Here is a 24,578-nt window from a genome sequence, read left to right as displayed (position 1 = left end):
TTGTCATGACTAGGGGAGGGTGCTGTTGTCATTCAAGGATGCTGCCCAACCTCCTGTAGGGCACAAGGAGTCAGCTCACCACAACAAAGAATTGCCCAGCCAAAAATGTCAGTAATGTCAAGGCCGAGAGCCCTCAGTCTAAGCTTTTAGGGGGATATAAAGAGAAACCAGATACAAATGCTGTTGAGAGAGAGAGGAGTGAATGTGCACACACACCAACTAAGGTTTCTGGGGAAGGCTTTATGAAGAAGCAGTGCCATTTTAGCTGAGTACTATGACATTGCCAGGATACAGTTGCCAAGATAAAGGCCATGTATTTTGTGTGTCTTGTGTGTCCAGAGCCCCTGGATTTTTTTTAAAAGAAGAGCAACATGAATATGCCTGGTCAGCTGCATGTAAGATGGGATGGAGAAGGGAAATGCCAGAGGCAGGGGGACTAGTTAGAAGTACATTGCAGTGGTGACTGCGTGCTCAGTCTGTTGAGTGTCTGACTCTTGGTTTCAGCTCAGGTCATGATCTTACACACAGTTCATGGATTTGGACCTCATGTTGGGCTCTGCACTGATACTGCAGAGCCTGCTTGGGATTCTCTCTCTCTCCCTCTCTCTCTGCCCCTCCTTCGCTCATACACATGCATTTTCTCTCTCTCTCTCTCAAAAATAAAAATAAACTTTAAAAAAAGAAATACAGGGGGCTGCCTGGGTGGCTCAGTTGGTTAAGAGCCCAACTTTGGCTCAGGTCATGATCTCATTGTCCGTGAGTTCAAGCACCGCATTGGGCTGTGTGCCGACAGCTCAGAACCTAGAGCCTGCTTCAGATTCTGTGTTTCCCTCTCTCTCTGCCTTTCCGCCTCTCATGCAGAAAAAGAAAGGAAGGAAGGAAGGAAGGAAGGAAGGAAGGAAGGAAGGAAAGAAGAAAGAAAGAAAGAAAGAAAGAAAGAAAGAAAGAAAGAAAGAAAGAAAGAAAGAAAGAAAGAAAGAAAAGAAAGAAAAGAAAGAAGGAAAGAAAGACATTTTAGTAGTCAAGCTAATGGTGGTGAAGGCCTAAATCTGATAATTGATGTTGAAGATGGACAAGTCCATGGAACATAGTTAGAAGAACTCTGACTTTGGGGCCAGGTGCAATGGAGTCCCAGTCCGAGCTCTGCCATTTGTAAAGTGTGTGTGCAAGAATGGGTTGTTTTGCATCTGTGAACTTTGGTTTCCTTGTCTGTGAAATGGGCGTAACAAATACTCCACACCGTAGTCATGAGGATTCTATGGCATGTATACAATATTTATTACAATGTCTGGCATATACCAGATGGTCATAAATGGCAGCCACTTTGTCATTGTCATTATTAATTACGTTAGAGAGCATGAATCAATAGGCATTGGCAGTTTGGTTGCATTATGGGTCAAGAGATCATTGTAGATGGTGCTGCCATCAGTTTGGAGAGGGAAGTGGGAGGATGAGAAAAGTTTGACATGGTATTGGGATATCAAAGTGGACATCACAACCAGCAGGCAGTTGGAAACATTTTCATCTAAGCATACAATACACCTATGTCATTGTCATTTTAGGGCCTAGAATATTGAAGTTGACTAATACATGTTGGACTGATGGATATACAGACTTGGGAGACATCAGAATAAAATTAATTTATGAGGGGCACCTGGGTGGCTCAATCGGTTAAGCGTCCGACTTTGGCTCAGGTCATGATATCACAGTTTGTGGGTTCAAGCCTTGCATCGGGCTCTGTGCTGACAGCTCAGAGCCTGGAACCTGCTTGGGATTCTGTGTCTCCCTCTCTCTCTGCCCCTCCCTTATTCATGCTCTGTCTCTCTCTCTCTCTCTCTCTCAAAAATAAACATTAAAAATTTTTTAAAAATTAATTTATGAAATAAATTTCTGATTTACAATAATAACACTAGGAGTGGTTCTCTGTGTAGTTTTCGGATACATTTTCACTGAAAGACTTAAATAGGATTTTTATGATACCGCAGTTTTTACCTTAAGTTCCCAAATCACTAAAGGACTTTGTAGAAGGTTAGGTATTTCCAGTTGGTAAAAGTAAGAGAGCAGATGTTCTTGGATACAAATAGGGGTTCACAGCTTCTTCTAAGTGCTTCATATCAGAGCTTCTCAGATGCAGTTTACAGATTTATATAAGGCACAGCAATGAGCTGGAAAACATCCAAGTATATGTGTTCTTGTATTCACCTTTTCAAGATGTGCTCATTTATGATAGAGTGCCGAGCCTGACCTGAGGGATTGTTCTGGTCTGGGGTCCTTGGCCTTGCCAATATAATCCTACAGAACTTCTTCACTTGGCAAATTGCTCTGTACTCTGGAAGTTGTAAGAGTGGGCTCTGTTTGCCTTCGTTTAATGTGTTGCTAGAGCAAATGGAATCTTTTCTGCTTTACTCTCTGTCAGTATTACTTTGAAGGGAAGGAGCTTCTTCAGCTAGCCGCCAAGCAACTCTCCAGGGAAATCTTAGAACTTCTTCTGCAAGTGAGGGTTACAGCTCAGTAGATGGCGCTGTTCCGTCTAAGTCCGTATCAAAGAATGCGACAATGACACTGGGCTTTCCATGAGCAGGGCCAGAGAACCCCTGTTGTGACTGGCATTAACCTCAGAGTCTGGGTAAATTGGTAGTTTCTTATCTACCTAAAATTCCACTTTCAGGATACCAGTTTCATAGCTTCTTACTATTGAAAGCCAGTAACAGCTGTTTTGTCCCTACCTTTAGTAATTGTTCAAATTGGGCATATGTATTGCACAGAGGATCCTGTATCAGTGCTACCAGGTGACCACACTTCTGATATATTTTTTTATTGTTTTAGAGTCTGTAGCTCGTTCAAGCAAACTACTGGGTTGGTGCCAAAGGCAGACAGATGGCTATGCAGGGGTAAATGTGACAGATCTCACTATGTCCTGGAAAAGTGGACTGGCTCTGTGTGCAATCATCCATAGATACCGCCCTGATCTGATGTAAGTTGTGACAAACTTTGTGTTTTATTTTGTATTTCCTAAGCATCTCAATTTTGCTATAAATAGCCAAATTGTTTACTTTTTCCTAGAATGAGTTACATAGCAAGATACTCTAGAAGACAGTGATTAATTTTGATTTTGTTATATTTAATAACTGTATGTCAAACATGTAGCTGAATCCAGGTGAGATTTTAAAATCACAGCACTCAGAAGGTCAAAAACTGGTTTTAACACCCACCTGGACCTATTTACATCACACAAAGGAAAACTCTGTTTATTGGCCCCCGGTTGAACTTTTCATTTCAGCCAGCTATCTCTCAAATGCTATTGGGTGTAAGGAGAACCTCACTAGAACATTTGGCTGGCTGGAGGCAAATATGTCACTACTAACAAAACAAAAAAACAATGAATATTTAACCAATTTATCATGGTTCATTGGTATTATCTCTTTGTTAAGAATTGCACCTTTTACAAACATACTCTGTCCAACCCACAAGTTTCAGGCCACCTTACCCACTTATAGCAGTAACATCTTCTCTTTTGGCCATCCTTTACTCACCTAAATGCAGAATCAGTACAGTAGGATGACCCTAAGTCAATTGCAGTGACCGGTGCACTGAGATTTCCCTCAAAGGCATTCGTTACCATGGAAGCCAAACAAGAAGATCCAAAAACAGAAGCAGAGAATGTTAAATTATTTTGGCTGCCTGTCCTTTTATCATTAGGGCCCAAATTTGTGCATTTGCTTTGTTTTAATGTTTGCTTAAGGAAACCCAAGAAACATAGTTTCTGTTTATAGTAGGTTATAAATTAATGAGGCCAGAGCTAGTAAAAACAGCCTTATGTAGTGTGGTTTAGGAATGGAGGTTTCTGGTTTGCTTATATAAACTTAGGTGACCTCTAGTGTTCCTATCCCTTAGCTAATGCAGAGGTTGGTAAATGGTAAGTGAAAGTAGGGCTTTTTCATCCCCTCCAAAAAAGGGCGGGAGAGGAAGAAAGACTAGCTTGAGAAGGATTGTGATGAATGATACAGAAGGCTTTAGAAGGTCCAGGTGAATCAGTTCTCTTCCAAAGGAAAGGCACGGAAGGAAAGGAAATGGAGGCAAAAGTAACTGAAGGGAACCTAGCAGGTAAGGTGGAGGGGGATGGTAAAGGGAGGGCACACATTCCTGTTAGAACAAACCAGAGGCTGCCTCCAGAAGGTCTAGGGAATTTCCTTGTAACAGAACACAAAGCAGTGAGTAGGTAATTTGGCACTGTTTAGACTACAATGACTTCATTCAGGATGAGGCCTCAGTGGTTTAATAGGCTTAATCTATAGAGAGAAGGCATTTAGAAAAATGAAAAACTTGCTTTGGAAGTCAGTAGTAGGTTAACACAAAGTAAGGCCTGCCCAGTTGATATGAAATCACCTCTTAAAGAAGAATGCTGTCAGTCTTTACTTAATTGAATGGCAAGAAGCTTGAAACCCAGTGGGAAGTGTTGGTTAATCTAAATACTTGGGGAAAACTCAGGAAATTCAGCAGTAGAAAAATCTTTTTTGAGTAAAGTTTTGGAATTTCCCTTCGAGAAGAAGACTGAGTAAGATTTACCAGAGCTGAGTTAGTACACCAACAGCTTGTCTGGTCCAAATGACACAGCAAGTGATAATCCTAGGCCTTTAGAAGCAGTCTGATCCAAGTAGGATTTTTATCATTATTGAGCATTAGTTTAATATATGTAGATGATATACAACATATAGGAAAATACATGGCAAAGATAGTTCCTATTCTTGAGCTTCCCTTTTAGCAAGAATTTATGTTGCTGGAAACATGAGAGTAGTTTGTCAACTTTTCTGCTGTTTTTTCCTTTCTTGGTAGATTTTTAATTATTTATTCTCCTTGAGGATGATTTGCATTTTCTTAGTAAAAAAGAGACTAAAAGGTGAGAAAAGCAGATTGGCTCTCAGATTGCACCCTGCATTTTAGCTAAAAGACTAAGAAATGGTGATGACTCCATTGATACTGTGTTTTCCAGTGTGAGGACAAGCAAGACTTCATGATATGTTTTTCTCATCTGGTTTCTTAGAGATTTTGACTCTTTGGATGAGCAAAATGTGGAGAAGAATAACCAGCTGGCTTTTGATATTGCTGAGAAGGAACTGGGCATTTCTCCCATCATGACAGGCAAAGAAATGGCCTCGGTGGGGGAGCCCGACAAGCTGTCTATGGTGATGTACCTGACTCAGTTCTACGAGATGTTCAAGGACTCACTCCCCTCCAGTGGTAAGGGCTGGCAGGCACTGGTATGGAGGTCTTCCATTTCTTCCCTGCTCTTGCCTCACTTTTCTGTTTTTCCTTCTAACCATGTCCTTCATCAGTACCACCAAAAGCAAACCTGCACTTACTCTGTGTTATTACTGGTTGACTTTCCTGATAAGTCTCTGGAACATTGTTCCATTATTTTTTCCTTCTCTGATAGAGTGTTCTCAACCTTTCTTCCTTTTCCTGTATCATTCTCACTAAGTCTGTAAATAAGCAAAAATCATTCTTATGCAAAATGCTTTCCCTGACTCTACTACTTTCTCTTTCAAAACCAGCCTGTTTGAAAAAGTGGTTTATAATTAAGGCCTCAACCTCCTAAGGCCTAAACTTTGTAACACTTTGCAACCTGGCTTTTGTTTTTGCTGCTCTGCCAAAACTATTCTCCACAATCATGAACAATCACCAAATCTGTATTCTTTTCTTATTTCACATCTCTCATGCACTTGGCTTTTCTGCATTATTCAGAACTATGGAATGATGTCCTTTTTCTTGAAGTTCTCTCTGCTTGTTGGCTTCTGTGGTCCCATACTTGTTTGCTTCATTCTCTTTCTTCTGTAACTGTTGATTCTCTGGCTTATTTCTTTTCTCCTACCTTTTAGTGTTTTTCAAAGTCTTTGTTTGGCCCTTAGCCTGCTGCCTCAGTCTACCAGAGTATTATACTACAAAAAAATGTCCCTGTTGTCATTTATTGTCCCTTGGAGTAAGGGTAGTGTGTGGTACCCGACCTGGGCTTATTTCCCAGTACTTCTACCGGTTTGACCTTGGGCAAGTTACTAAATTTCCCTGTGCCTCAGTTTTCCTATCCACAAACTGGATTTTATGTATGTATAACAAAATTGTGATATGCTAAGAAGAGTGTTTGGCAGACAGAAAGATTTAACAAATATCTACAGTATGTTATTGGTTTCAATTATTTAAAAAATTATTAGTGTCAGGGTGCCTAGGTGGCTCAGTTGGTTAAGCGTCCAACTTTGGCTCAGGTCATGAACTCACGGTTCATGGGTTCGAGCCCTGCATTGGACTCTGTGCTGACAGCTAGCTCAGAGCCTGGAGCCTGCTTCAGATTCTGTATCTCCCTCTCTCTCTGACCCTCCCTACTCACGCTGCCTCTCTCTCTCCCTCTCAGAAATAAATAAAACATTAAAAAAAAGTTTAAAAATTACTAGTGTTACTAATAAAATATCAGAATCCACAAATTTGGTGATTCTCCAATGTCTTCTAGTCCACATACTCATAGAGATATCCATGTTTTTTTCTGATTCAATATGCAGTTCTTATAACAGAAATTCATATTCTAGTATCAGTGTATCTATTTAGAGAGAGCCTTGCCTTTATGTGTAGCTAAATGAATAATTAAAACCAATGACCCTGATCCACATACCCTTCCTATCTCCCTCCACCTTGAACTTTCTATCACCAGGGTGATGAGGCTTTAGCAGTCTGTTGTAACTAACACTCATAGGCAGAGTCCAACTTTTGAAGAGCAAACGGGGGATTTTGTGACTGAAGTGGATTGGAAGAGTCGGTTCCGTTTACATGGATGGAAAAGAGAAAGCTCAACATTCAGACCTAAATGTACATTTCCTTTGTGGAATTTCCTCTTGAGTTCTGCTTGCTTTTATCAGAGCAGACGAACCTTTAGAGTTGCCTGAGGTTCTGTGAGCCACCTGCAAGGTGGTAATCCTGGTCAGTATTTTTGAAGCCCCCTCCAGGGCTGTCCTCAAACATTGCTTCCTTTTCACAGATGCCTTGGACCTGAATGCTGAGGAGAAAGCAGTCCTTATCGCTAGCACCAAATCTCCCATCTCCTTCCTAAGCAAACTTGGGCAGACCATCTCTCGGAAGCGTTCTCCCAAGGTAAATGGAAGAGGTTTTTGACCTGCTGCAAACCTAAAGGCAAGGTATAGTGCCTAGGATAACATAGTATCCCTCCTCTCTTGGTATAGGATAAAAAGGAAAAGGACTTGGATGGTGCTGGAAAGAGGAGAAAGACCAGTCAATCGGAAGAGGTAAGAATTATCTGGGATTTGTTAGAATGATCATACTGAATTGCCCTTTTTGTCCTAAATCCTTAATTTCCAATTTAGTATTATTAGGTCTTTTCATATTCATTTTTTATGAGAATTTTTGTGGGCAGATGCCTTTTCAGTGGGCTTCTGCCTTTGTTTAATGTTTTGGAGAGCGTCCAAAGGAACAGACACACATGTGCCCCGGTGCTTTCCTGTCCCTTTAGAATTAAACATTTGGCAGAGGGCAGTGACTTTTATGAGATACAGCAATACCAGCAAAAGTCTGAGTACCTGTTTCTAGTGCTTCATGCACCAAAGTCTTCCTGACTGCATCTTGAGATTAGAACCTTAAGAGAAGCTGTTAAGCTTAACCTAAAGCAAAAATACCAGCCACCATCCCAGGCACTGGCCACACTTCTTCTTTGAGGGAAGGGCATTTGGGGGGTGAGGGGGGATTTCTCTAACAGAGTCTGGGTTTGGGGCATTGGTGTTTATCAGGAGGAAGCACCCCGGGGCTACAGAGGAGGAAGGCCCACACTGGTGAGCACTCTGACAGACAGAAGGATGGATGTAGCCCTTGGAAACCAGAACAAAGTGAAATACATGGCAACCCAGCTGCTGGCCAAATTTGAAGAGAATGCACCTCCACAGTCCACTGGCATGAGGAGACAGGTAAACCCCACATTACATCTCATTCATCCACATTTAGTCTGGCCACATAGGATGGAGGGATAGTCTCAGTCAAGAGAAATGGGGTGGGGTGTGTCTCAGCCGAGCATTCACGCACTCAAGACTGGTGTCTGGTTTTCCCCTTGTCTGACTGCGGCAGAGAAAAGTATTTTATAAGCTCCTTGTGTGCTTTCAGCACTGCTTTATCCTCACCGTTCAGGTCTAAGGTGTCTGTGACAAAAAAATCAGAGGAAGAGTTTTAAATTTCTATATCTATACATGTTTATATGTTCACATACATGCAGACATATTTGAATTATGAAAGACATAGATGTTTACTGAGGAAAATGCTGAAAACTATAATAAAGGTAATCAAGACACCTCTAATTCTGTTAACATTTTGTTGTTTCTTTCTATTCTTTTTTCAGTGCATTTTTGTTTCCATAGTTGAGGTTATTCTTAATATACACTTCCTGTTCTGCATTGTTCACATAACTTTGGGCATATTCCTATGTTGTTCCAAGCTCTATAAGCCTCTAAAATGTATGTGTGCCATGCTTTTCTTAACTCTTCCTCTGGTGTTGGATGTTTTCATTGTTTCTCATCTTTTATGATAAACTACAGAGATAGTAAACATTCTTGTGATAGATCTTTTGTGTGTTGCAAATGGTATTCTTAGGCTATCCTCGAGCTGGGCCAAGACTTATGAACATTTTAGAGTCATCGTGGAGACTAACTTGTGTTCCCATAAGTCAAACCAGAGAGTGCTAGACAGGAGCATTTTGACTTGAGATGTCTTTGTTACGTCTTGTCTCTCCTCTTGCTAGTCTGAAAGTCACGAAAATGTCTTACAAGAGGAGGTGCTGGGATTCTGAGATTTACACAGAACATTTCTTACAAAGCTCCCTAATGATCTGAGAGAACATCCAGAGGAAAGGGAGCCCATTCTTTTTAGTCTTTTACTCTCCTTCTTCATCTTTTCCATACATAATCAGCTGTTGTTCTAGTAGACCAGGGCTGAGGGGGCTACTGACTTTGCTTGGAGTCGGGCCATGATTAACTTCTTCTCACATTTAGCCTTTGGTTATTAATCTTCACACTCCGGTCATGCATGTCGCGGCTCATAGAGAAGATGATAATATTCATTGGTAAACATCTGAGGTTGCCTGAGAGTTCTCATATCCTGCGGGATCTGCCTCATCTCAGGAAGGCTGGAACACTCTCCGTGAGAGGAAGTGTGCCCTTAAGGGAAGGTTGTTTTCCTCATTTTGAGCAGAAAGATTAGTTTTCCAAACCTGAATTAGTAGTTTAGGCTCAGAGCTTTGAGCTAGAGAAGAGGATAATGAAAATTACAGCTTCGGATTTCCTCTTTTTTTCCCTTTTGCCTTTGCTTTTGGCTTGTGGGGGTGGGGTATCTTGTTTTCGTTATAAGTGTACCTTTCTAAGAATTAATTGTGTCTCCCCCAACTCCCAGCTCATAGATGTGTGTCTGTCTACCATGCATGAATGTCTTTTTTGTGTCTTCTCCTACCTTAATGTATTTTATTTTGTTTTGTCTCCATGCCCTGTCCCCCACCCATACCTGGCCTGTGTGTCACAGCCGACACAAGAGCGTGGGGCCAGCCAGCCGTCCTGCTGCCTACCTGAGCAGGGTCGCCCTGCTCCCACCCCCCAGTGGAAACAGGTAAAGGAGCTGCCCAGGGACCAGAATGGGTGCTGCTTCCCTGGGCCTTCCAACCCCACTCCTCCCTCTGAGCCAGCCATGGCTGAGGCCTCCAACACTTTAGAATCCTCGCTCCCAAGGACAGGAAGCCTCTGGGCTCTTTTGAGTAGCAACTGAGGGGGAAAGTTTAACAGACCATACTGATTGTATTGCATGATTGATTTAACTCTTTGGGAATTGAGAAATCACTTAAAAGGGTAGGTTATTTGGTGTTGAAACTTGCTAAAGCTATGTGGGATGTAGTTTAGGTACCTTAGCATCTACGGTTTTACCATTATAACCTTTGTCCCAAGTTGGTATTTTGCTTTCATGTATCCTTGTAACCAGTGGAAGGAGAATCCTGGATTCAGCAAGGCTGAGAATTGGAGCAATGGAGCCTTTCATGTTAAGTAGGAAAATGTTAGCCAAGAAGTAGCCTTGAACTGTGATTTGTATTTGTTCCAGACCCTCGACAAAGATGATCGTGGGCATTTTCTGGGTGTTTTGTCTCCATTTAAAATACTCTTTGAAATTTTTCAATGAAGTTTTTACAGGATCTCCTAGAAAGCTGCTTGTAAGCAGGATAGGACAGAAAAGGGGGTGGGGCGTGGCACCTGGCTGATAATAGGAAGACCATCAGAAAGATTGGGGCCTCTGCCATATTTTCTCCCAAGTCACAGTTGAGCAAGTTCCTGGTCTAGTGAGTGCAGCCTGGATTCTCTGTCTTATGGTTTGGTATCATTTAGGACTAAGATTCTGAGAGGTCAAGTGAGCTGACCCTCAATTTCCACTTGTGCTTCAGAGTGCCAGCTATTACTGGGAGGTGCTGGGGGGAGTGGCAAGTGGGTTTTATTTGAATTATATTCAGGGCAAAAGTTTCCTTTCTAACCTCTTTTTAAATAATATGCCACATTAAAGGCAGGGCCCATGAGTCTGAGATAGAAGCTAGGAAGCAATGTCCAGACTCACAACAGCCCCCTCAACCTGCTTCTTTCTCTACGCCTAGGGGAGGTCTTCTGGAAAACAAACAAACAAACAAAGTTCATTAGAAATTCAATTTCTCCCCCATGGTCCTCCGTTAAGTTCCTCCTAATCCTCCTATACGTGCAAACATATGGTATCTGTCCTTCTCTGCCTGACTTATTTTGCTCAGCATAACACCCTCAAGTTCCATCCATGTTGCTACACATGGCCACATTTCATTCTTTCTCATTGCCATGTAGTATTCCATTGTATAGATAAACCATGGGGGAGAAGAAGGGGAAAAATAGTGGGGGAGAGGGAGGGAGGCGAACCATGAGAGACTCTTGAATACTGAGAATCAACTGAGGGCTGATGGGGGTGGGAGGGGAGGGGGGAGATGGGCATGGAGGAGGGCACTTGTGGGGATGAGCATTGGTGTTATATGGAAACCAACTTGACAATAAACTATTAAAAAAATAAAAAATAAAAGGTATAGTGATTGGAAAAAATAAACTATGAAAGGAAAAAATAAAATAAAAGGAACTAAAATTTTTTTAAAAAAGGAATTCAATTTTATTTTCTTACCTTTGTCTTGAAGTCTACGTGGTTGTGTGATTTGAAAGGTAATTTTTAGTTGAGGATCTGCTGAAGGGGAAAGTGAACTTTAAACTAGATTCTGACAGTGTCCAGAAAGGTCGTCTGAGATACGAGAAGCAAAAGGGAAGGAAAGTCAGTAGTAACACATGTAGACGGATGAACAGATGACTTTAAAAGGTGTGTGCCCAGAGCAGCTTTGGGTTGGCTTGCTGGGAGGTCTCAAGGGGTATTAAGTGTGACCCAAGGAGGCTGGCTCAGCTGAGGCCTCTGTCCTGGTGAAGACTGGCACATGAGCTCTTCACCTAATGGAACTGTACCAAAGGGGCATCAAGAGCTTGTTGTTTGTGGAACTGTTTATCTTTCCCCTTTTTGTGAACCATCTGGTGACCTCTAACCTTGTGTGGGATGCGACATGGAGACACATAGCTAGGTTGTCATCTGGGTAATACGGGATTACAGTCCATGAAGTAGAATGTTGCTAGGCTCTGCAGGCCACAGAATAGAGCCATTGAAGGCAAACCTGGGTTCTGTGGAGTGGGCACCAGAGATCACAGTGGAAAGGGTATCTGAGTAGATCTTGGTGAAACCATGAACAGTGAGAATCCTGTTAGATCGTTGTTCTATGGAGTTTGGAACTGTGAATTTACTTGGCCATGAAAAAACTAACTCACATGTAGTTTTTTCTCAACACTAAATCAGGGGCGGCATCATGAGTCTTGGCCTTGTAAATTTATCTCCTAAAAGAAAACATTGGCAGGCAGTGCCACGTGCTCCAGAAACGTGGGAACAGGGGGATCCAGTAGTGTGCTCCAGTGGCCCTCTGCTTCTGACTCATCGTCTGTGGCCCTCCTTCTCCCCCTTTAGGAATGAAGGGCTGACTGGCAGTACCTTACCATGACTCACTTTTTGTTTTTCTTGAAGAGGTTTGGATTGAGGCACTAGGGTGTGGCAAGCAGGGCAATGGTGGCCGAGTTGGCACAAGAATCGGTTTGCACTTAGGTCATGGTATAGACAAGGGAAAATGAGTAACAATTTTGCTTGCCAGTGACTTCTTTTTTTTTTTTTATCTAACTATGTAAACACTTTGGCCCTCCCCGCCCTTCTATCTTTTGATCTCAGAAATGCGTCCTGCAGGCATCCAGCCTTGATATGGAAGTAAATTGTTATGTGAAGTTGGAACAAACAGTGGGACTCTTTCCCCGGGCCTCACAACCTCACAACCTCTGTGGCTCCTTCTCCCTCCCATGCTTCACCTGTGTGCTGCCCCATGTGATCATTCTGGGCATGAGGAAATGGAGGATTCCTCTGGCCTAGAAATAAGTAATTGTTCCCGAAGTACTGAAGAGTTCTCTAAATGATAGATTCACAGGCAGGGAGTAGAAAGGAGAGGGGCAACATGGGGAAATAATCCATGGGTATATATGGTGTTCAGTTAGTGGAAGATGTTTAAGTTTTATATTCTGTTTCCTGCACTTTCTTGTATTTCCTTGGTAGTTTTCCAGAACGTTTTGAGCGTGAGTGAGGGGACTGAGAAGAGGGAAGCCAGGGCACGGTGTTGTCTTGGGTGAGCCCTCCGGGAGAGTGCTGCTTTGCTGCTGGTGGGTGTAGAGGTGACTGAGCCGTTGGGAGGCAGTCTCCATGTTCCCCTCGTGATAGTAGGCCTGTGTGCCCTTTTTCTCTACTTACATCCAAGCCCATTTCTTCTGTCCTCAACTTTCCTGGTAAAACTCACAAAGAAGATACCCTTGATCCCTGGCACTTAGAAAGTGTTAGACTGCAAGTTCTGACCCCAAGGCCAGCTGCGGAGATTGTTCATGTGGTCTGCACTTATCAAACAGCACAAGTGTGACCCGGAGGCCAACGATCAATGGTGACAAGTCGTCCTCCCTGACCATACAGTAACTGCTGTTGAGCATGGAGAGGCAAGGGAGGGATGGTTTTGGCAGATGCCCTTTAGCCCTTCCAGAACCCGCCTAAACATGGCACCTGTTTCACCAATGTTCTCTCTGTTTGTGTCTGTTGGTGTAAAAGCGACGGGAAAAGGAGCATTCTCGGACCTGCCCCAAAAAAGTGATCACACTCTCTCCTCCCCCTACTCCACCTCCCTGTCGGGCGCCTGGCAGCCAGCAGGTGATCTTCTCTGCATGCTCCGTGGTCCTTGTCTCTGTCTTCCTTCCTGCCTGTGTAGGTGGCTAGGGCAGAGACCAAATCAGGACCCCCTCTTTTCAGAAATAACAAAGAACAGAAAGACCATTTGTAATAGAAGCACTTTTATTGCTACAGATGAACAATTCCCAGTAAGACCTCAGGATAGCACTTAATATATGCAAACCCTGGTTTAATTTAGTCCCACATCATAGGAGAACAACTATGCAAGCAAGCACAGCCTAAAATTTCAACTATATTTGTCACAGATATAAGGTCCAAAAAGCCCCAGAGAGCAACACATTTTTACATAACCTCATTTAAAGCAGCCACTTTTGTCTTGCTGCACAAGGAGATATAATTAGGATGGGCTTTTGGAAGCTTTTTATAGGACCTCACTACATGAGTTTGATTCCTTCTGATTTTGAGAGCCCTGCCTTGCGCTTTTCCAACTTGTGCCAGCAAATACCTACCCTTCCCATCTACCCCACTCACACTACAGGCAGACCATTTGAAAATGCTTTATAGAGCAGTTAACCACAGACATGATTAAAGAGGACAACAAGCATACTTTCATAAACTATAGAATATAAATTGACCTTTGTAGGACATTCCTATAAAATAAAATACTAATTTTAAAGGCAGGATCTATGGAAAGGCATTTTCTCAACTAAGGTGGCCTATTTAAAAGGGGCCCCTGAGTAACATGTCTGATTGTTAAAGGCCTGCACTGTGTCCCTGGGCCTAAGAACTCAGCCATTGTAGATTTAGTAATTACCCTATACCTTGTCTCTAGGTAATAATTAACACTTAGGTCCAGGTGGCACTCTCAGTTCTTGATGTGTTATCAACATCAGTTCTTACAATAACCCTATGGCAGGTACTATTATCATCTCCATGTTACAGACGAGACTGAGGCATAGGGCAGGGAAGCCAAGTACTTTGTACAAGTTCACACAGTAAGTAATGGAGTCAGGAATTGAATCTGGGTGGTGTGACTCTGGAACCCAGGCTCTGGCCTCATCCTGCCTGTGGAGACCACATGTTCATGGGCCACTCAGAAGCTTTGGATTAGTTCTTCCACCAGTATGAGGCCGTCGGCTGAATCCTCACCAGTAATCCAAAGAGTGATGAGTAGCCTTCCCTTTTCCCACACAATTGCTGATAGTTGTTTCCTCAGGTCCGTAGAGGCAGCCATATGCCTGTCTTAGGATTTCCTTGCCTGTCATGTACATATTCCTATCTGTTGACTGAAAATGCTTCCAGTCATCGTCTACTTCTCCCTTTAATAAATGATGCTTTGGTCCCATGTTCCTATTCAGGGACCACTCCCCATCCTGGAGTTTCCTCTGAACTGTTTAATGGCCATTTGTTCAGCCAATTTCCATCTCCTCACCTTTTCCTTTCTAATATCTTGTTATGGAAAACTTCACCCTCCTAACCAGCTTCTCGTTTTAAACCATACATTTAATGCCTCTGATCTTGTGCCACTGTGTGAAAAGAAATATGTTTGTTCCACTTCTGTACTAACCGTAGTTCTTTATTCGTGTGGCTGACCTCACTGGAGGCCAGATGGACAGAGTGTTGGACAGAAAGTTGTCCTGGGGTCGCGGGATTTGATATAGATGGGATTGTGGTTTCCTGGGGTGGGGATCTGTCAGGGGCAGGGGATGTGTGTTGAAATGAATTCTGAATATCTGGCACTGTCACTTAGTAGGGCCACATAGAACATTTGGATGGAGCTTAAGTCTCTACTTTGTTGCCAACAGACGTACAGGGATCTTGATGCTGACAGCCGTGGCAAGCAGAGTCCCCACCATGAGAGGGTAAAAGCATGAATCATGGCATGGGATGCTGAGAGCCAAATGGACGGGGCACGCTGAGGTGGTGGGGCAGAGGGACGGTGGGGATGGTCCCCTCTCCACTTGCTTTGTGCACACTCTGGTCACTCAGCCAAGAGCAAGAATTCTTGTTGCTAACCATATTGACCCATGTAAATAGCATTCACAGGAGAGCATTCATCTGCCCAGCATTGACATCAGTCAGCAGGTGGCATTTGCTTACATCTTTGGACATTCGGGGATCTTGAGGTAGAAATTAAGAGCCAAAGCTCTTACTGGTGTGGGGACTTTTCAAGTATGAAGAGCCGATGGAGGGGAAGGAAGGTGGTGGCAAGATAGGGGTGCATAATGAAAAGCTTTAGTTAGTCTCTTCTGAAAAACTGAAGGGGGACCTACTGATTACACCTGGCCATCATATAATTTGAATAGCAGAGATGCTCATTTTAAAAAGCCTGCTTATTTTATGAAACTTTTGGTTGTCATTGTTACACTTAAACCTGATCCCTGACTGAGTTAAGCTCTGCAGCAAGAGTGAAGAATCCTATATAACTGTTAATTTCACATGGGCCTTTTTTATTTTTACTTCTCTTTCTGTCTTTGCTCTCTGAGAAATACAGTCACGGTGAAGGAAGCTAGTGCTCTGTTCTTACACTCTGTCGCCAAGCAGAAGCAGGTGACCTGCGTGGATTGGTGCTGGCTTAAGGAGAAGAGACCAGGGCCGAAGTGGAAGGAGGGTGTCCTTTTCATCTCGTCACTCACAGCCCAGCTCTGCTTTCTTCATTTCTGTCTGGGCTGCTTCCTCCCACAAGCACTATGTGCCCAGCCTCTTTATTCCTTCTTCCCAGGCTGTATTCCTCTCAAAAAGAAAAGTAGGCGTTTTCACAGAGAAGGGCAAGCCCTGCATTTCAGTGAATGCATAGTTAATGAGGCCCTGGTGATTTTTTTAATGAAACTGCCTAATTGAAAAAGAATAGAGGGAAGTGTGTTAAATAAAAGGAGAGATGGGCAGGGAGAAACCATCAAAATCTAGGGCTACAATGCCCCAGAAGAAAGGTAGGATTTTGAACTCAGGAATTATGAAGGTTTGCAGGGAATTTTCTTTCATTTTCCCAATGGATTGGTTTCCGGATTCTTCACTGCAGGGATCCTGTCTAGATACTTTTAAGGGTTACTGAATGTGTTCTCTTCCAGGATTTTCTGTCCACTATTCCATGCTCTTACCCCATGCACTCACCTGCTCCCATCCACTCCCACCCCCAGTCTTCCCATTAGCTTCACTGCTTTGCCGTCCCTGGGAGAGTTGCCTTCTCCCTTGTTTCTCTCTGGTGGATGATACTCTTCTACAGAGATCTCCCCCTTGGGCCTATGTCTCTGAGCCCACCCCAAGTGCTGAGCTAAGGGCCAGTGAGCTGGCTGAGCATCTGGAGCAGGGGTGGTGACACTCCACATTGTCACCACTTAAAGCTGTGAATTTAGTGGGGGTGGGGCTGAGTTGGGGGTGTGATGGATCTGCGTGGAGCTAGAGGGGCAAAGGGCTTCTCTCACCATGACAGTAGTACTTCCCTCTGTCATGGGAAATACTGCAAGTACTTCATCCTGAACCTTGTAGGAAACTGGGCAGTTTTCACTTACCAGAGCTCTAAGCCCCCATCTCCCTCTCTGGGGACTGGACAGTTCCCGGCTGCCTGTCCACCACCGAGGAAGATCCCAGCTTACTTTTGCAACACATGCTGCATGCAGTCTCCAGAGGACTTGGGATCTTTTCTCCTGATCATTGCTAGGATTTGGCTGGCTCCTTGGCAGGCAGAGTTTCTGTGAGCACTAGCCATAGGAAGAGACAAAGCCACATTTCTGGCCTTTATGGAGGAGTAAGCTTCGTTCTAGATTTGCTGTCCCTATTTGCTGTTTGTAAGGCCAGTGGAGTGATGAGGTGGTACAATCTCCTTTTGCCCAGAGAATTCCCAGCTCAAGCCTGTGAAGGGCTCTACAGAGCATATAGAGTGGGTGTGTGAGTAGGACGCGGCCCCTGGCCTCTGTTGCCTCCTGGCTGGCAGCATTATCCACTTGGGATGGCTAGCATAAGACCACCAAGCAAGACAAGACAAGGCTTTCAGAGATGGCTCCCGACTGCAGTGACCATGTTCCAGAGCGAGCATCACAGTAAGCATGAGGCAAAGGGTGAGCGAGCTGAAAGTAAAATGGAAGCCTTGCATGAGCCACTCCTGCTTTTGGGAACTAAGAATGTCTCTTCACTGTATTTGTTATTTAGATAAAGGTCTAAAACCCCCAAATTCCTTACATTCAGGTCAGTATGTAACTTTTTATTTAACATTTCCTTTGATTTTTTTTTCTCCATCTTATATTTTGTAGCCAGAACCTGAACCTTCTCGTCGATTTTTTGTTGACCAGTGGGAGCTTTCTCTTAGTCTTCGCTCCTCCAACCGCCCCGCCTCTCCCTCCTCTGACTCTCTCCGACAGGTAGCACAGCCTGGGACTTGGCAAAGCTCTTTCCTCTTCAGCCTCTCAGTTCACCTACGCAAATGTCATCGGGCCGGAGGGAGGTTACAGAGCATTTAACTTTGTCCTGTCTTCTGTGGGAATCCGCTTGTGTGTATGTATGTCTGTCTGTGTGTGTGTCTGTCGGTTTTGCATGTGAGGTCTGTAGGCATATGCCAAAGTTAAAGAGGCTGCTAGCTTTCATTGCATCCAATTCTGTCAAAGTAAACCCACTTCTATTATATTTCAACTATATAAAATAATAACAAACATTTTTCAGCCATTAACTTTTTAAATTCCAAATGTCTTTGTATGGATATGTATTACAAAATATGAACAATAGTGTAATTAAATCTCTTAAATGGAGTGGTGAACATGCAGTATTGTGGGTGCCTCTTGAATTGTAATTACTTGAGGAATGAACCCTGCTATTTCCCACAGTGGAACTGATCCAGCTATAGAGTAGTTTAGAGAAAGGTCGGTGGTTCCTTTTGCCCTTTCTGTTTATGTTTCCTGTTCTCGAGCAGTCTGTATGGTATGTGTGTGGAAGCATATGCATGTGTGGTGGCAAAAGTGTAAGTCCAGCAATTGCCACATTTAGACTGTTTCTTAAGAGTGGGGAGAAGGATACCATCTGCTATTCATGCCAGAAAAAATAAAACTTGAGTTTCCACCTCTTTTGGGGGGATGCTTGTCAGTATTACTGCATCACTGAGAACTGAATGTGACAAATGCCTTTGACACAGGCAGCCCTGGGCTATATTTGCTGAGGATGCCAGTTTCTGGTGGTAGGGAAGGGTCCTTGCCGAGCAGTGAGGATCCAGAGCTTGCTCAGTGTCCCAGGCTTAGGGGTAGCATCTGGCCTACACCCTCACTTACTTTCTGCACCCTCAGTGTCATCTGTTAAGTGACCTGCTCAGCTCTGCCTGGTGTCAGTCTGTTCCAGGAGTAAGCTTCCCTAATAGCTCTAATCTAAAGAAGGTTTAGATATTAGAGCCACTTGTTTTTCTGAGCCATTAATGGGTATAAGCTGTGTAGTTAATGAGCAAATGGCACCAATCCTTGGAAATCTCCTTATTTTAAATTGAAAAATAGAATTGACTCCTCAGTTCCAGCTGAATCTTGGAGAATTGTTTGCTCATTTGTACTGTTATTCTCGTGTTCACATAGAGCTAGTTTCCCCCCCAGCCCACTTATCTTGTCTGCCCCTGCCCAGCCCAGGGCACACCATTGCTCAGGCCAGCAGTTCTCTCACACCTGACTTTGTGTGTTGTCCGTTCAAACCACTTCCCGATGGGGTTGTGGACATCCTTAAGACAACTGCTTCTGGTGTGTTCCTCAGTCAGAAGTTCAGGGCTCCCCAAACTAGGCAGGCAGCTCTCTTATTCCACACAGTTTATGAGAGGAGAGTCGTGCACACCAGGTGTCCTGGCCATCTTCACATGGAAGGGTGACCTTGGGAGTCTCTAAAGCACTGCCAGCAAGATTTTGACCTCATTCCCTGGGGACAGACTCCAGTAGGCTGCCTAGCAGGAAGGCTTACAATTGAAATTTTGTAGTTTTGGTTGTTACTTCTTCAACATTGCTAGGAAGAGGATTGAATTGGTTAGATTTTTTTCTTTTCTTTTTCAACCTATGAAAAAATAATCCCTCCTGGACTAGAAACTTCCCAAGACTTCTGACTTCCCAACTTCCCAAGACTAAACTAAGCAACTTGTCTACATGGCTCCACCTGTTAGCCTACTGCAGCTGTGTTTAAGGTGCCCACCCCAGTCTAGAATGCTTTGGCCTTAGAGCCTGGGTAGAACACATAAATATCAAGGAGGAGAATGGGCTGAGAAGGATTCTTCCAGATAAAGCTCAGAAATACTTGATACATATAACCAGAGTTATGAGTGAAGCATTAGTAGGAGGAAGGTAATACTAGGCTGTTGGCATCATTTACCAAGTGGAGAGTCAGCCTTGCAAGTATAACCTTAGTTTCTTTCTTTCTTCTTTTTTTTTATGTTTATTTATTTTTGAGAGAGAGAGAGAGGCAGAGTACACGTGGGGGAGGGGCAAAGAGAGACGGAGACAGAATCCAAAGCAGGCTCCAGGCTTTGAGCTGTCAGCACAGAGCCCTACATGGGGCTTGAACTCACAAACCGCAAGATCATGACCTGAGCTGAAGTCAGACGCTTAACCGACAGCCACCCAGGCGCCCTGAGCTTAGTTGTTTTCTAAATGAGGAAATAACTTCCCAAGCCCTCTCCTAGACCCAGCTTGAAACATACTGGTAATCTGGACATGTCCTGTCTGAGTGGGAGTTACTCCTCTTGAATTCTTTATATGTAATTTGAGTCACTAAAATATAGGCCCTTCTTAACTCTGTTCTGTATTTGTATCCATCCTGTCTTCCCACCTCCCTGAACTATATACTCCGAAAAGACATGGAAGACTAAGTTCTCCCTTACTGAATTTAATTATTCCTGCAGACATCATTCTTACCTGTGGTGATACCTCTGTGTGGACATTGACACTCATTTCTCTGACCACCAAGTTTCCCTGCTTGTGGGCACTGTATTGGCATGGTTTGCTGCTGCACCTTGTATTCATTTTATATCTTTCAAAGATTTTTTTCCCCTGTCTTCTTAATTTATTTATTTTTTTTTCCTTCTCATTTCTCATCATTCTGGTCATTTTATAATCTCCAACCAATAGAAGTATATAAAGATGTACACGGGCGGAGTGAGCTCATTGGCTGAGCAGATAGCCAATCAGCTTCAAAGGAAAGAACAGCCCAAAACCCTTCTAGACAAGAAGGAACTGGTAAGAGATGTATTAAGGGCACTGTCTATCTAGATATAGCACAGCTGTGGTAAACAAACCTGGTTTATTCTAAGTAGCTTAGTAACGTATATAACTAATATATGCCACACGGTGACTTTTTTTAGGTTGTCTGAAGTTTATAACTGAATTTTTAGGACTGATTGGTTGTTTAGAATGTTGTGTGGAAAAACATACTTATTATCTCTAAAAGTGATTGTTTGCTCTAGAGTCCAGGAGACCCACCTCCATGTAGAACCACATGAACTCTGAGTAGGTATTTTTATGCTACCTTCAAAATAGAATTCTGTCAAAATAATTTGGTTTGTTATGAAGTTCTGTAAAACTTACTAGGGATTCCTCTTGGTTGTATCGATTCAGAACCAACTCCTGCCGATTGCTGTATAGAGGGCACCCGTTGATAGTCACTGCAGTAGTGCCATTGTTCTTTGGGAGAGCCAATAGCGAAGTGAGCCATCTTAGTCTGTCTCAAAACAAAATTGCTTAGTGAGGGTTAGTTTCATCTATGGAAAGGATTGCGCACCTCCAGGAGGTGAGGCTGAGAAGTATTGGCTCTGACATATCTTCCACCATCCCCCATTCCAGGGCTCAATAAAGAAGGAGTTCCCACAGAACTTAGGAGGCAGCGACACGTGCTATTTCTGCCAGAAGCGGGTCTACGTGATGGAGAGGCTGAGTGCTGAGGGCAAGTTCTTCCATCGGAGCTGCTTCAAATGCGAGTACTGCGCCACTACCCTGCGCCTCTCGGCTTACGCCTATGACATCGAGGACGGTGAGTCTCTTTGCACTTGAGGCCATACTTAGAAACTGAGCTTAGGGGGGGCGCCTGGGTGGCTCAGTCGGTTGAGCATCTGACTTCGGCTCAGGTCATGATCTCACAATTCATGGGTTCGAGCCCTGCATCAGGCTCTGTGCTGACAACTTGGAGCCTGGAGCCTGTCTTTGGATTCTGTGTCTCCCTCTCTCTCTGTGACCCTCCCCTGCTCATGCTGTCTCTCTCTCTCTCAAAAATAAATAAAACATTAAAAATTAAAAAAAAGAAAAGAAATTGAGCTTAGGGGCACTTTTTCCACATGAGCTGATCTTAGGGCCTCTTACTGCGTTCTTATAAATACATTTTTTTCTGTCTCTCCTAACCCTTCCTATCCATCTCCCTCTACGCTTTGTTTTTTCTCTAAGACTCTTTCTTATAAATATTTCCCTAAAGTCACCAGGCCGTAGCATAGCATTACTCAGTAGTGACGGTAATGAGAATGGCATGTGTTGATGTAAATCACTTCCCTGGCTTCACAGACACTTGCTTTCTTACCTCAGGGTGGGATCTTAAGATAAAAGGGACACGAAGAGAATAAGATTTTTTTTGTCTTTAGAGAGGGAGAAATGACAAGCCTATGGAAGTCCTATTTCTTGCCTCAGGTCAATAACAGTAAATTGAAACTAGATCTCATGCCCCCTGGGTTCTGAGACTTTTGCTTCTTGAGGATGACCAAATTATGCCCACCTCTCTCTAGCATCAGCATTTCTCTGATGAATTGAAAGCTTGTAGCACAGGATCTAGGTCTAATATACTACAGTGTCCAAGCCCCGGCCTTTTATAACATTTGTTGTCTTTATAAATGAAAGACCATAATAGAGCAGAAGATGGAGAATTATGTAAACAACTAAAAAAGCCTGATAGAGGCAAGATGGCATGCCGTCCATCTGAAGGCTCTTTAAAACTCTTTAAAGACATTGATGACTACTACACTCATTCCTATGGAATGCTGAAGAAACTTCATGAAAGGCAGTCTTACTGATTCAAAAGTAATGAAAAGATCTAGATTAATAGGAGTGCTTATAGAGGTGGCATTATGTGCCCTCTTTTTGGATTCCTGGACCCAAACCCCATGTGGGGGCAGGGAGCTGGAGTCCCCTACCCCCACCCGAATACCAAGCAATTCTCCAACACCAGCAGGGTGTCTAAGACTATAGCTCAGTTTTGACACTGTCTCCTCAGCCCAGAGATAGCATCAGACTCCGCAGGTTAAGGACTCAGGCCAGTAAGATTGCCCCCTTGCCCCCGACTTTAGACACCGGTCACAAGCCCCATCAGTGCTTCTGACCGTCAGCTATAGATTGGAGGTTCCAACAACCTCCTTCTTAGGTTCTTTTTATTTGCTAGAGTGTCTCACAAAACTCAGGAAAACACATACCAGTTTGTTAAAGGATATGGTAAAAGATAGCAAATCAATAACCATGTGAAGAAATACATAAGGCAAGGTCTGGGAAAAGGGCATAGAGTGTCCATGCCCTCTCCAGGGGCACCACTTTCCCCACATCTCTACATGTACACCAACTTGGAAGTTGAACGCCATCCTCTTGGGTTTTTATGGAGGCTTCATTGCATAGTCATGTTTGACCAAGTCATTGGCCATTGTTTGATTCCGTCTCCAGCCCCTCTCCCTTGAGGGNGGTATCCTGAAAGTCCAGCCCTCCAATCACATGGTTGGTTCTCCTGGCAACAGCTCCTGCCCTTGGGTGGGATCCAAAAGTCACATTAATTGTTATAACCAAAGATACCTTTATCTCTATCAACACTTGGGGAATTCCAAGGGTTTAGAGCAGAGTCAGAAACTGTGGATGAAGACCAAATATATATGAGAATATATTTGGTTATCTGAGTGACTAAATATATATGTCTTATAAATCACAATATGGTACTTCCATTACATTGGTAGGTAATTTTTGACTGAGGAGATGGTAAGGTGATGTCACATAGGAGAGGGATGCCACAATTAGGAAGTGGTCACTTCAGTCATCCAGACTCTGCTAATAATGAATAAATAGGTAGCTCTGTCAGAAGTAGTAACAAAGCAGCCAAAGTAATGAACTGAGAAAAGCCAACTCTTAACCATTATGGTACCTGGTCCTTATGTAACTTTAGTAGAAAGCACCACCCAGTGAGGGAAGAGTTAAGACAGTTGTCTAAATAGCAAAAGTATATTCTTAGGTATCAAATTTTCTGTTCCACCATTCCTACACACCTGCTCTTTCTGTAACGCATTTGATTTCCAAGGGTAGGGATTGGCAGAGCCCCATCCAGTGTCTTTTAACTGTCCTTGATGTTCAGGTTATTTTAGTAAGCCTTTTACTGAAGTCTAGAAAGAAGATCGCTCAAGGTCCAGCCAATTAATTGATCCACAATTATTTTTGCCCATAGATTGTGTACTCCTCCTTGCCACATTCTCTTGAGGATACAGATGAAATGTAAAATGTTCCTCAGGGAACTTACATTCTGATGGGCATGATAAGACCAGGGCACGTGGAGCAACAACAATGAAGAGTATATGATTAAAGGCTAACAGACGAAATACAAATTATAACTTTGTAGAAGTTTAGAGGAAGAAGAAATCAATGAAGCCTTTAGGAATGACTTAACTGACCTTACATGAGACTCTGAGGAAGAAGGATGAAATGGCTAAGTAGAGGAAGAGATGGCCTACCAGGCAAGAGAACGACAGGAGCTCAGGTGGAAATGACTGTGACATTGGGCGTGGATGAGGCTGGCCAGCCTGGTTGCGTGCTTTGTTGTTGACGCTGGGACAGGGAGAACGGGGTTCCTGTGGTTCTACATGGATGTGGGCCTCCTGGACTCTAGAGCAAACGATCACTTTTAGAGATACATGTGAGATCTGGCACATGGTCAATGTTACATTAAAAATTAGCTCTTTTTGTTACTAATCTAAGAAGCAAAAAATACCACCAAGTTGAGTTTGGGAAGAGTTTGATTCAGGAGACATTAATTGAGCACCTACAACACATAAGGTGATCTCTTATTAAGTCACCCTATGAGTATTCTCTTCATATTCTACATGAGGAAACATGTTTCAAAATGCTAAATAGTTTACATGACTATTGAGTGGTTGAGACATCATTTAAACTGAGATCTGACTTCAGGGCTCATATTCCTTCCATCACATTGTACTGCATTTATAGAGAAAACAAGTTTCTGGAATTTTCTTTTTTCTTTCTTTTTAAAAAATTTTTTAATGTTTGTTTATTTTTGAGAGAGAG

The 24,578-nt window shown here is 43.2% G+C and overlaps 1 protein-coding gene across 5 annotated transcripts in view; it reads left to right on the top strand.

The window, feature by feature from the left end:
• MICAL3 (microtubule associated monooxygenase, calponin and LIM domain containing 3) overlaps positions 1–24,578 on the top strand; it is a 267,770-nt gene that overhangs the window by 159,378 nt on the left and 83,814 nt on the right. For 4 of the 5 annotated variants that reach the window (XM_077759278.1, XM_077759277.1, XM_077759276.1 and 1 more), the window contains exons 13-19: positions 2,827–2,974; positions 5,042–5,238; positions 7,022–7,134; positions 7,224–7,286; positions 7,785–7,958; positions 9,556–9,639; positions 21,111–21,297. In XM_077759278.1, the coding sequence (XP_077615404.1) occupies positions 2,827–2,974; positions 5,042–5,238; positions 7,022–7,134; positions 7,224–7,286; positions 7,785–7,958; positions 9,556–9,639; positions 21,111–21,297 (966 nt within the window). Of the gene's footprint in view, positions 1–2,826; positions 2,975–5,041; positions 5,239–7,021; positions 7,135–7,223; positions 7,287–7,784; positions 7,959–9,555; positions 9,640–13,248; positions 13,348–15,131; positions 15,189–17,573; positions 17,682–20,399; positions 20,508–21,110; positions 21,298–24,578 lie in introns of all 5 variants that reach the window. The other variant, XM_077759280.1, reaches the window with a different exon arrangement.

The sequence above is a fragment of the Crocuta crocuta genome, unplaced genomic scaffold (genome assembly GCF_008692635.1).
Source record: "Crocuta crocuta isolate KB4526 unplaced genomic scaffold, BGI_CrCroc_1.0 scaffold72, whole genome shotgun sequence".
Taxonomy (NCBI): domain Eukaryota; kingdom Metazoa; phylum Chordata; class Mammalia; order Carnivora; family Hyaenidae; genus Crocuta; species Crocuta crocuta.
The sequence above is the reverse complement of the archived record's forward strand: the minus strand, read 5'-3'. Positions and strand labels throughout refer to the sequence as shown.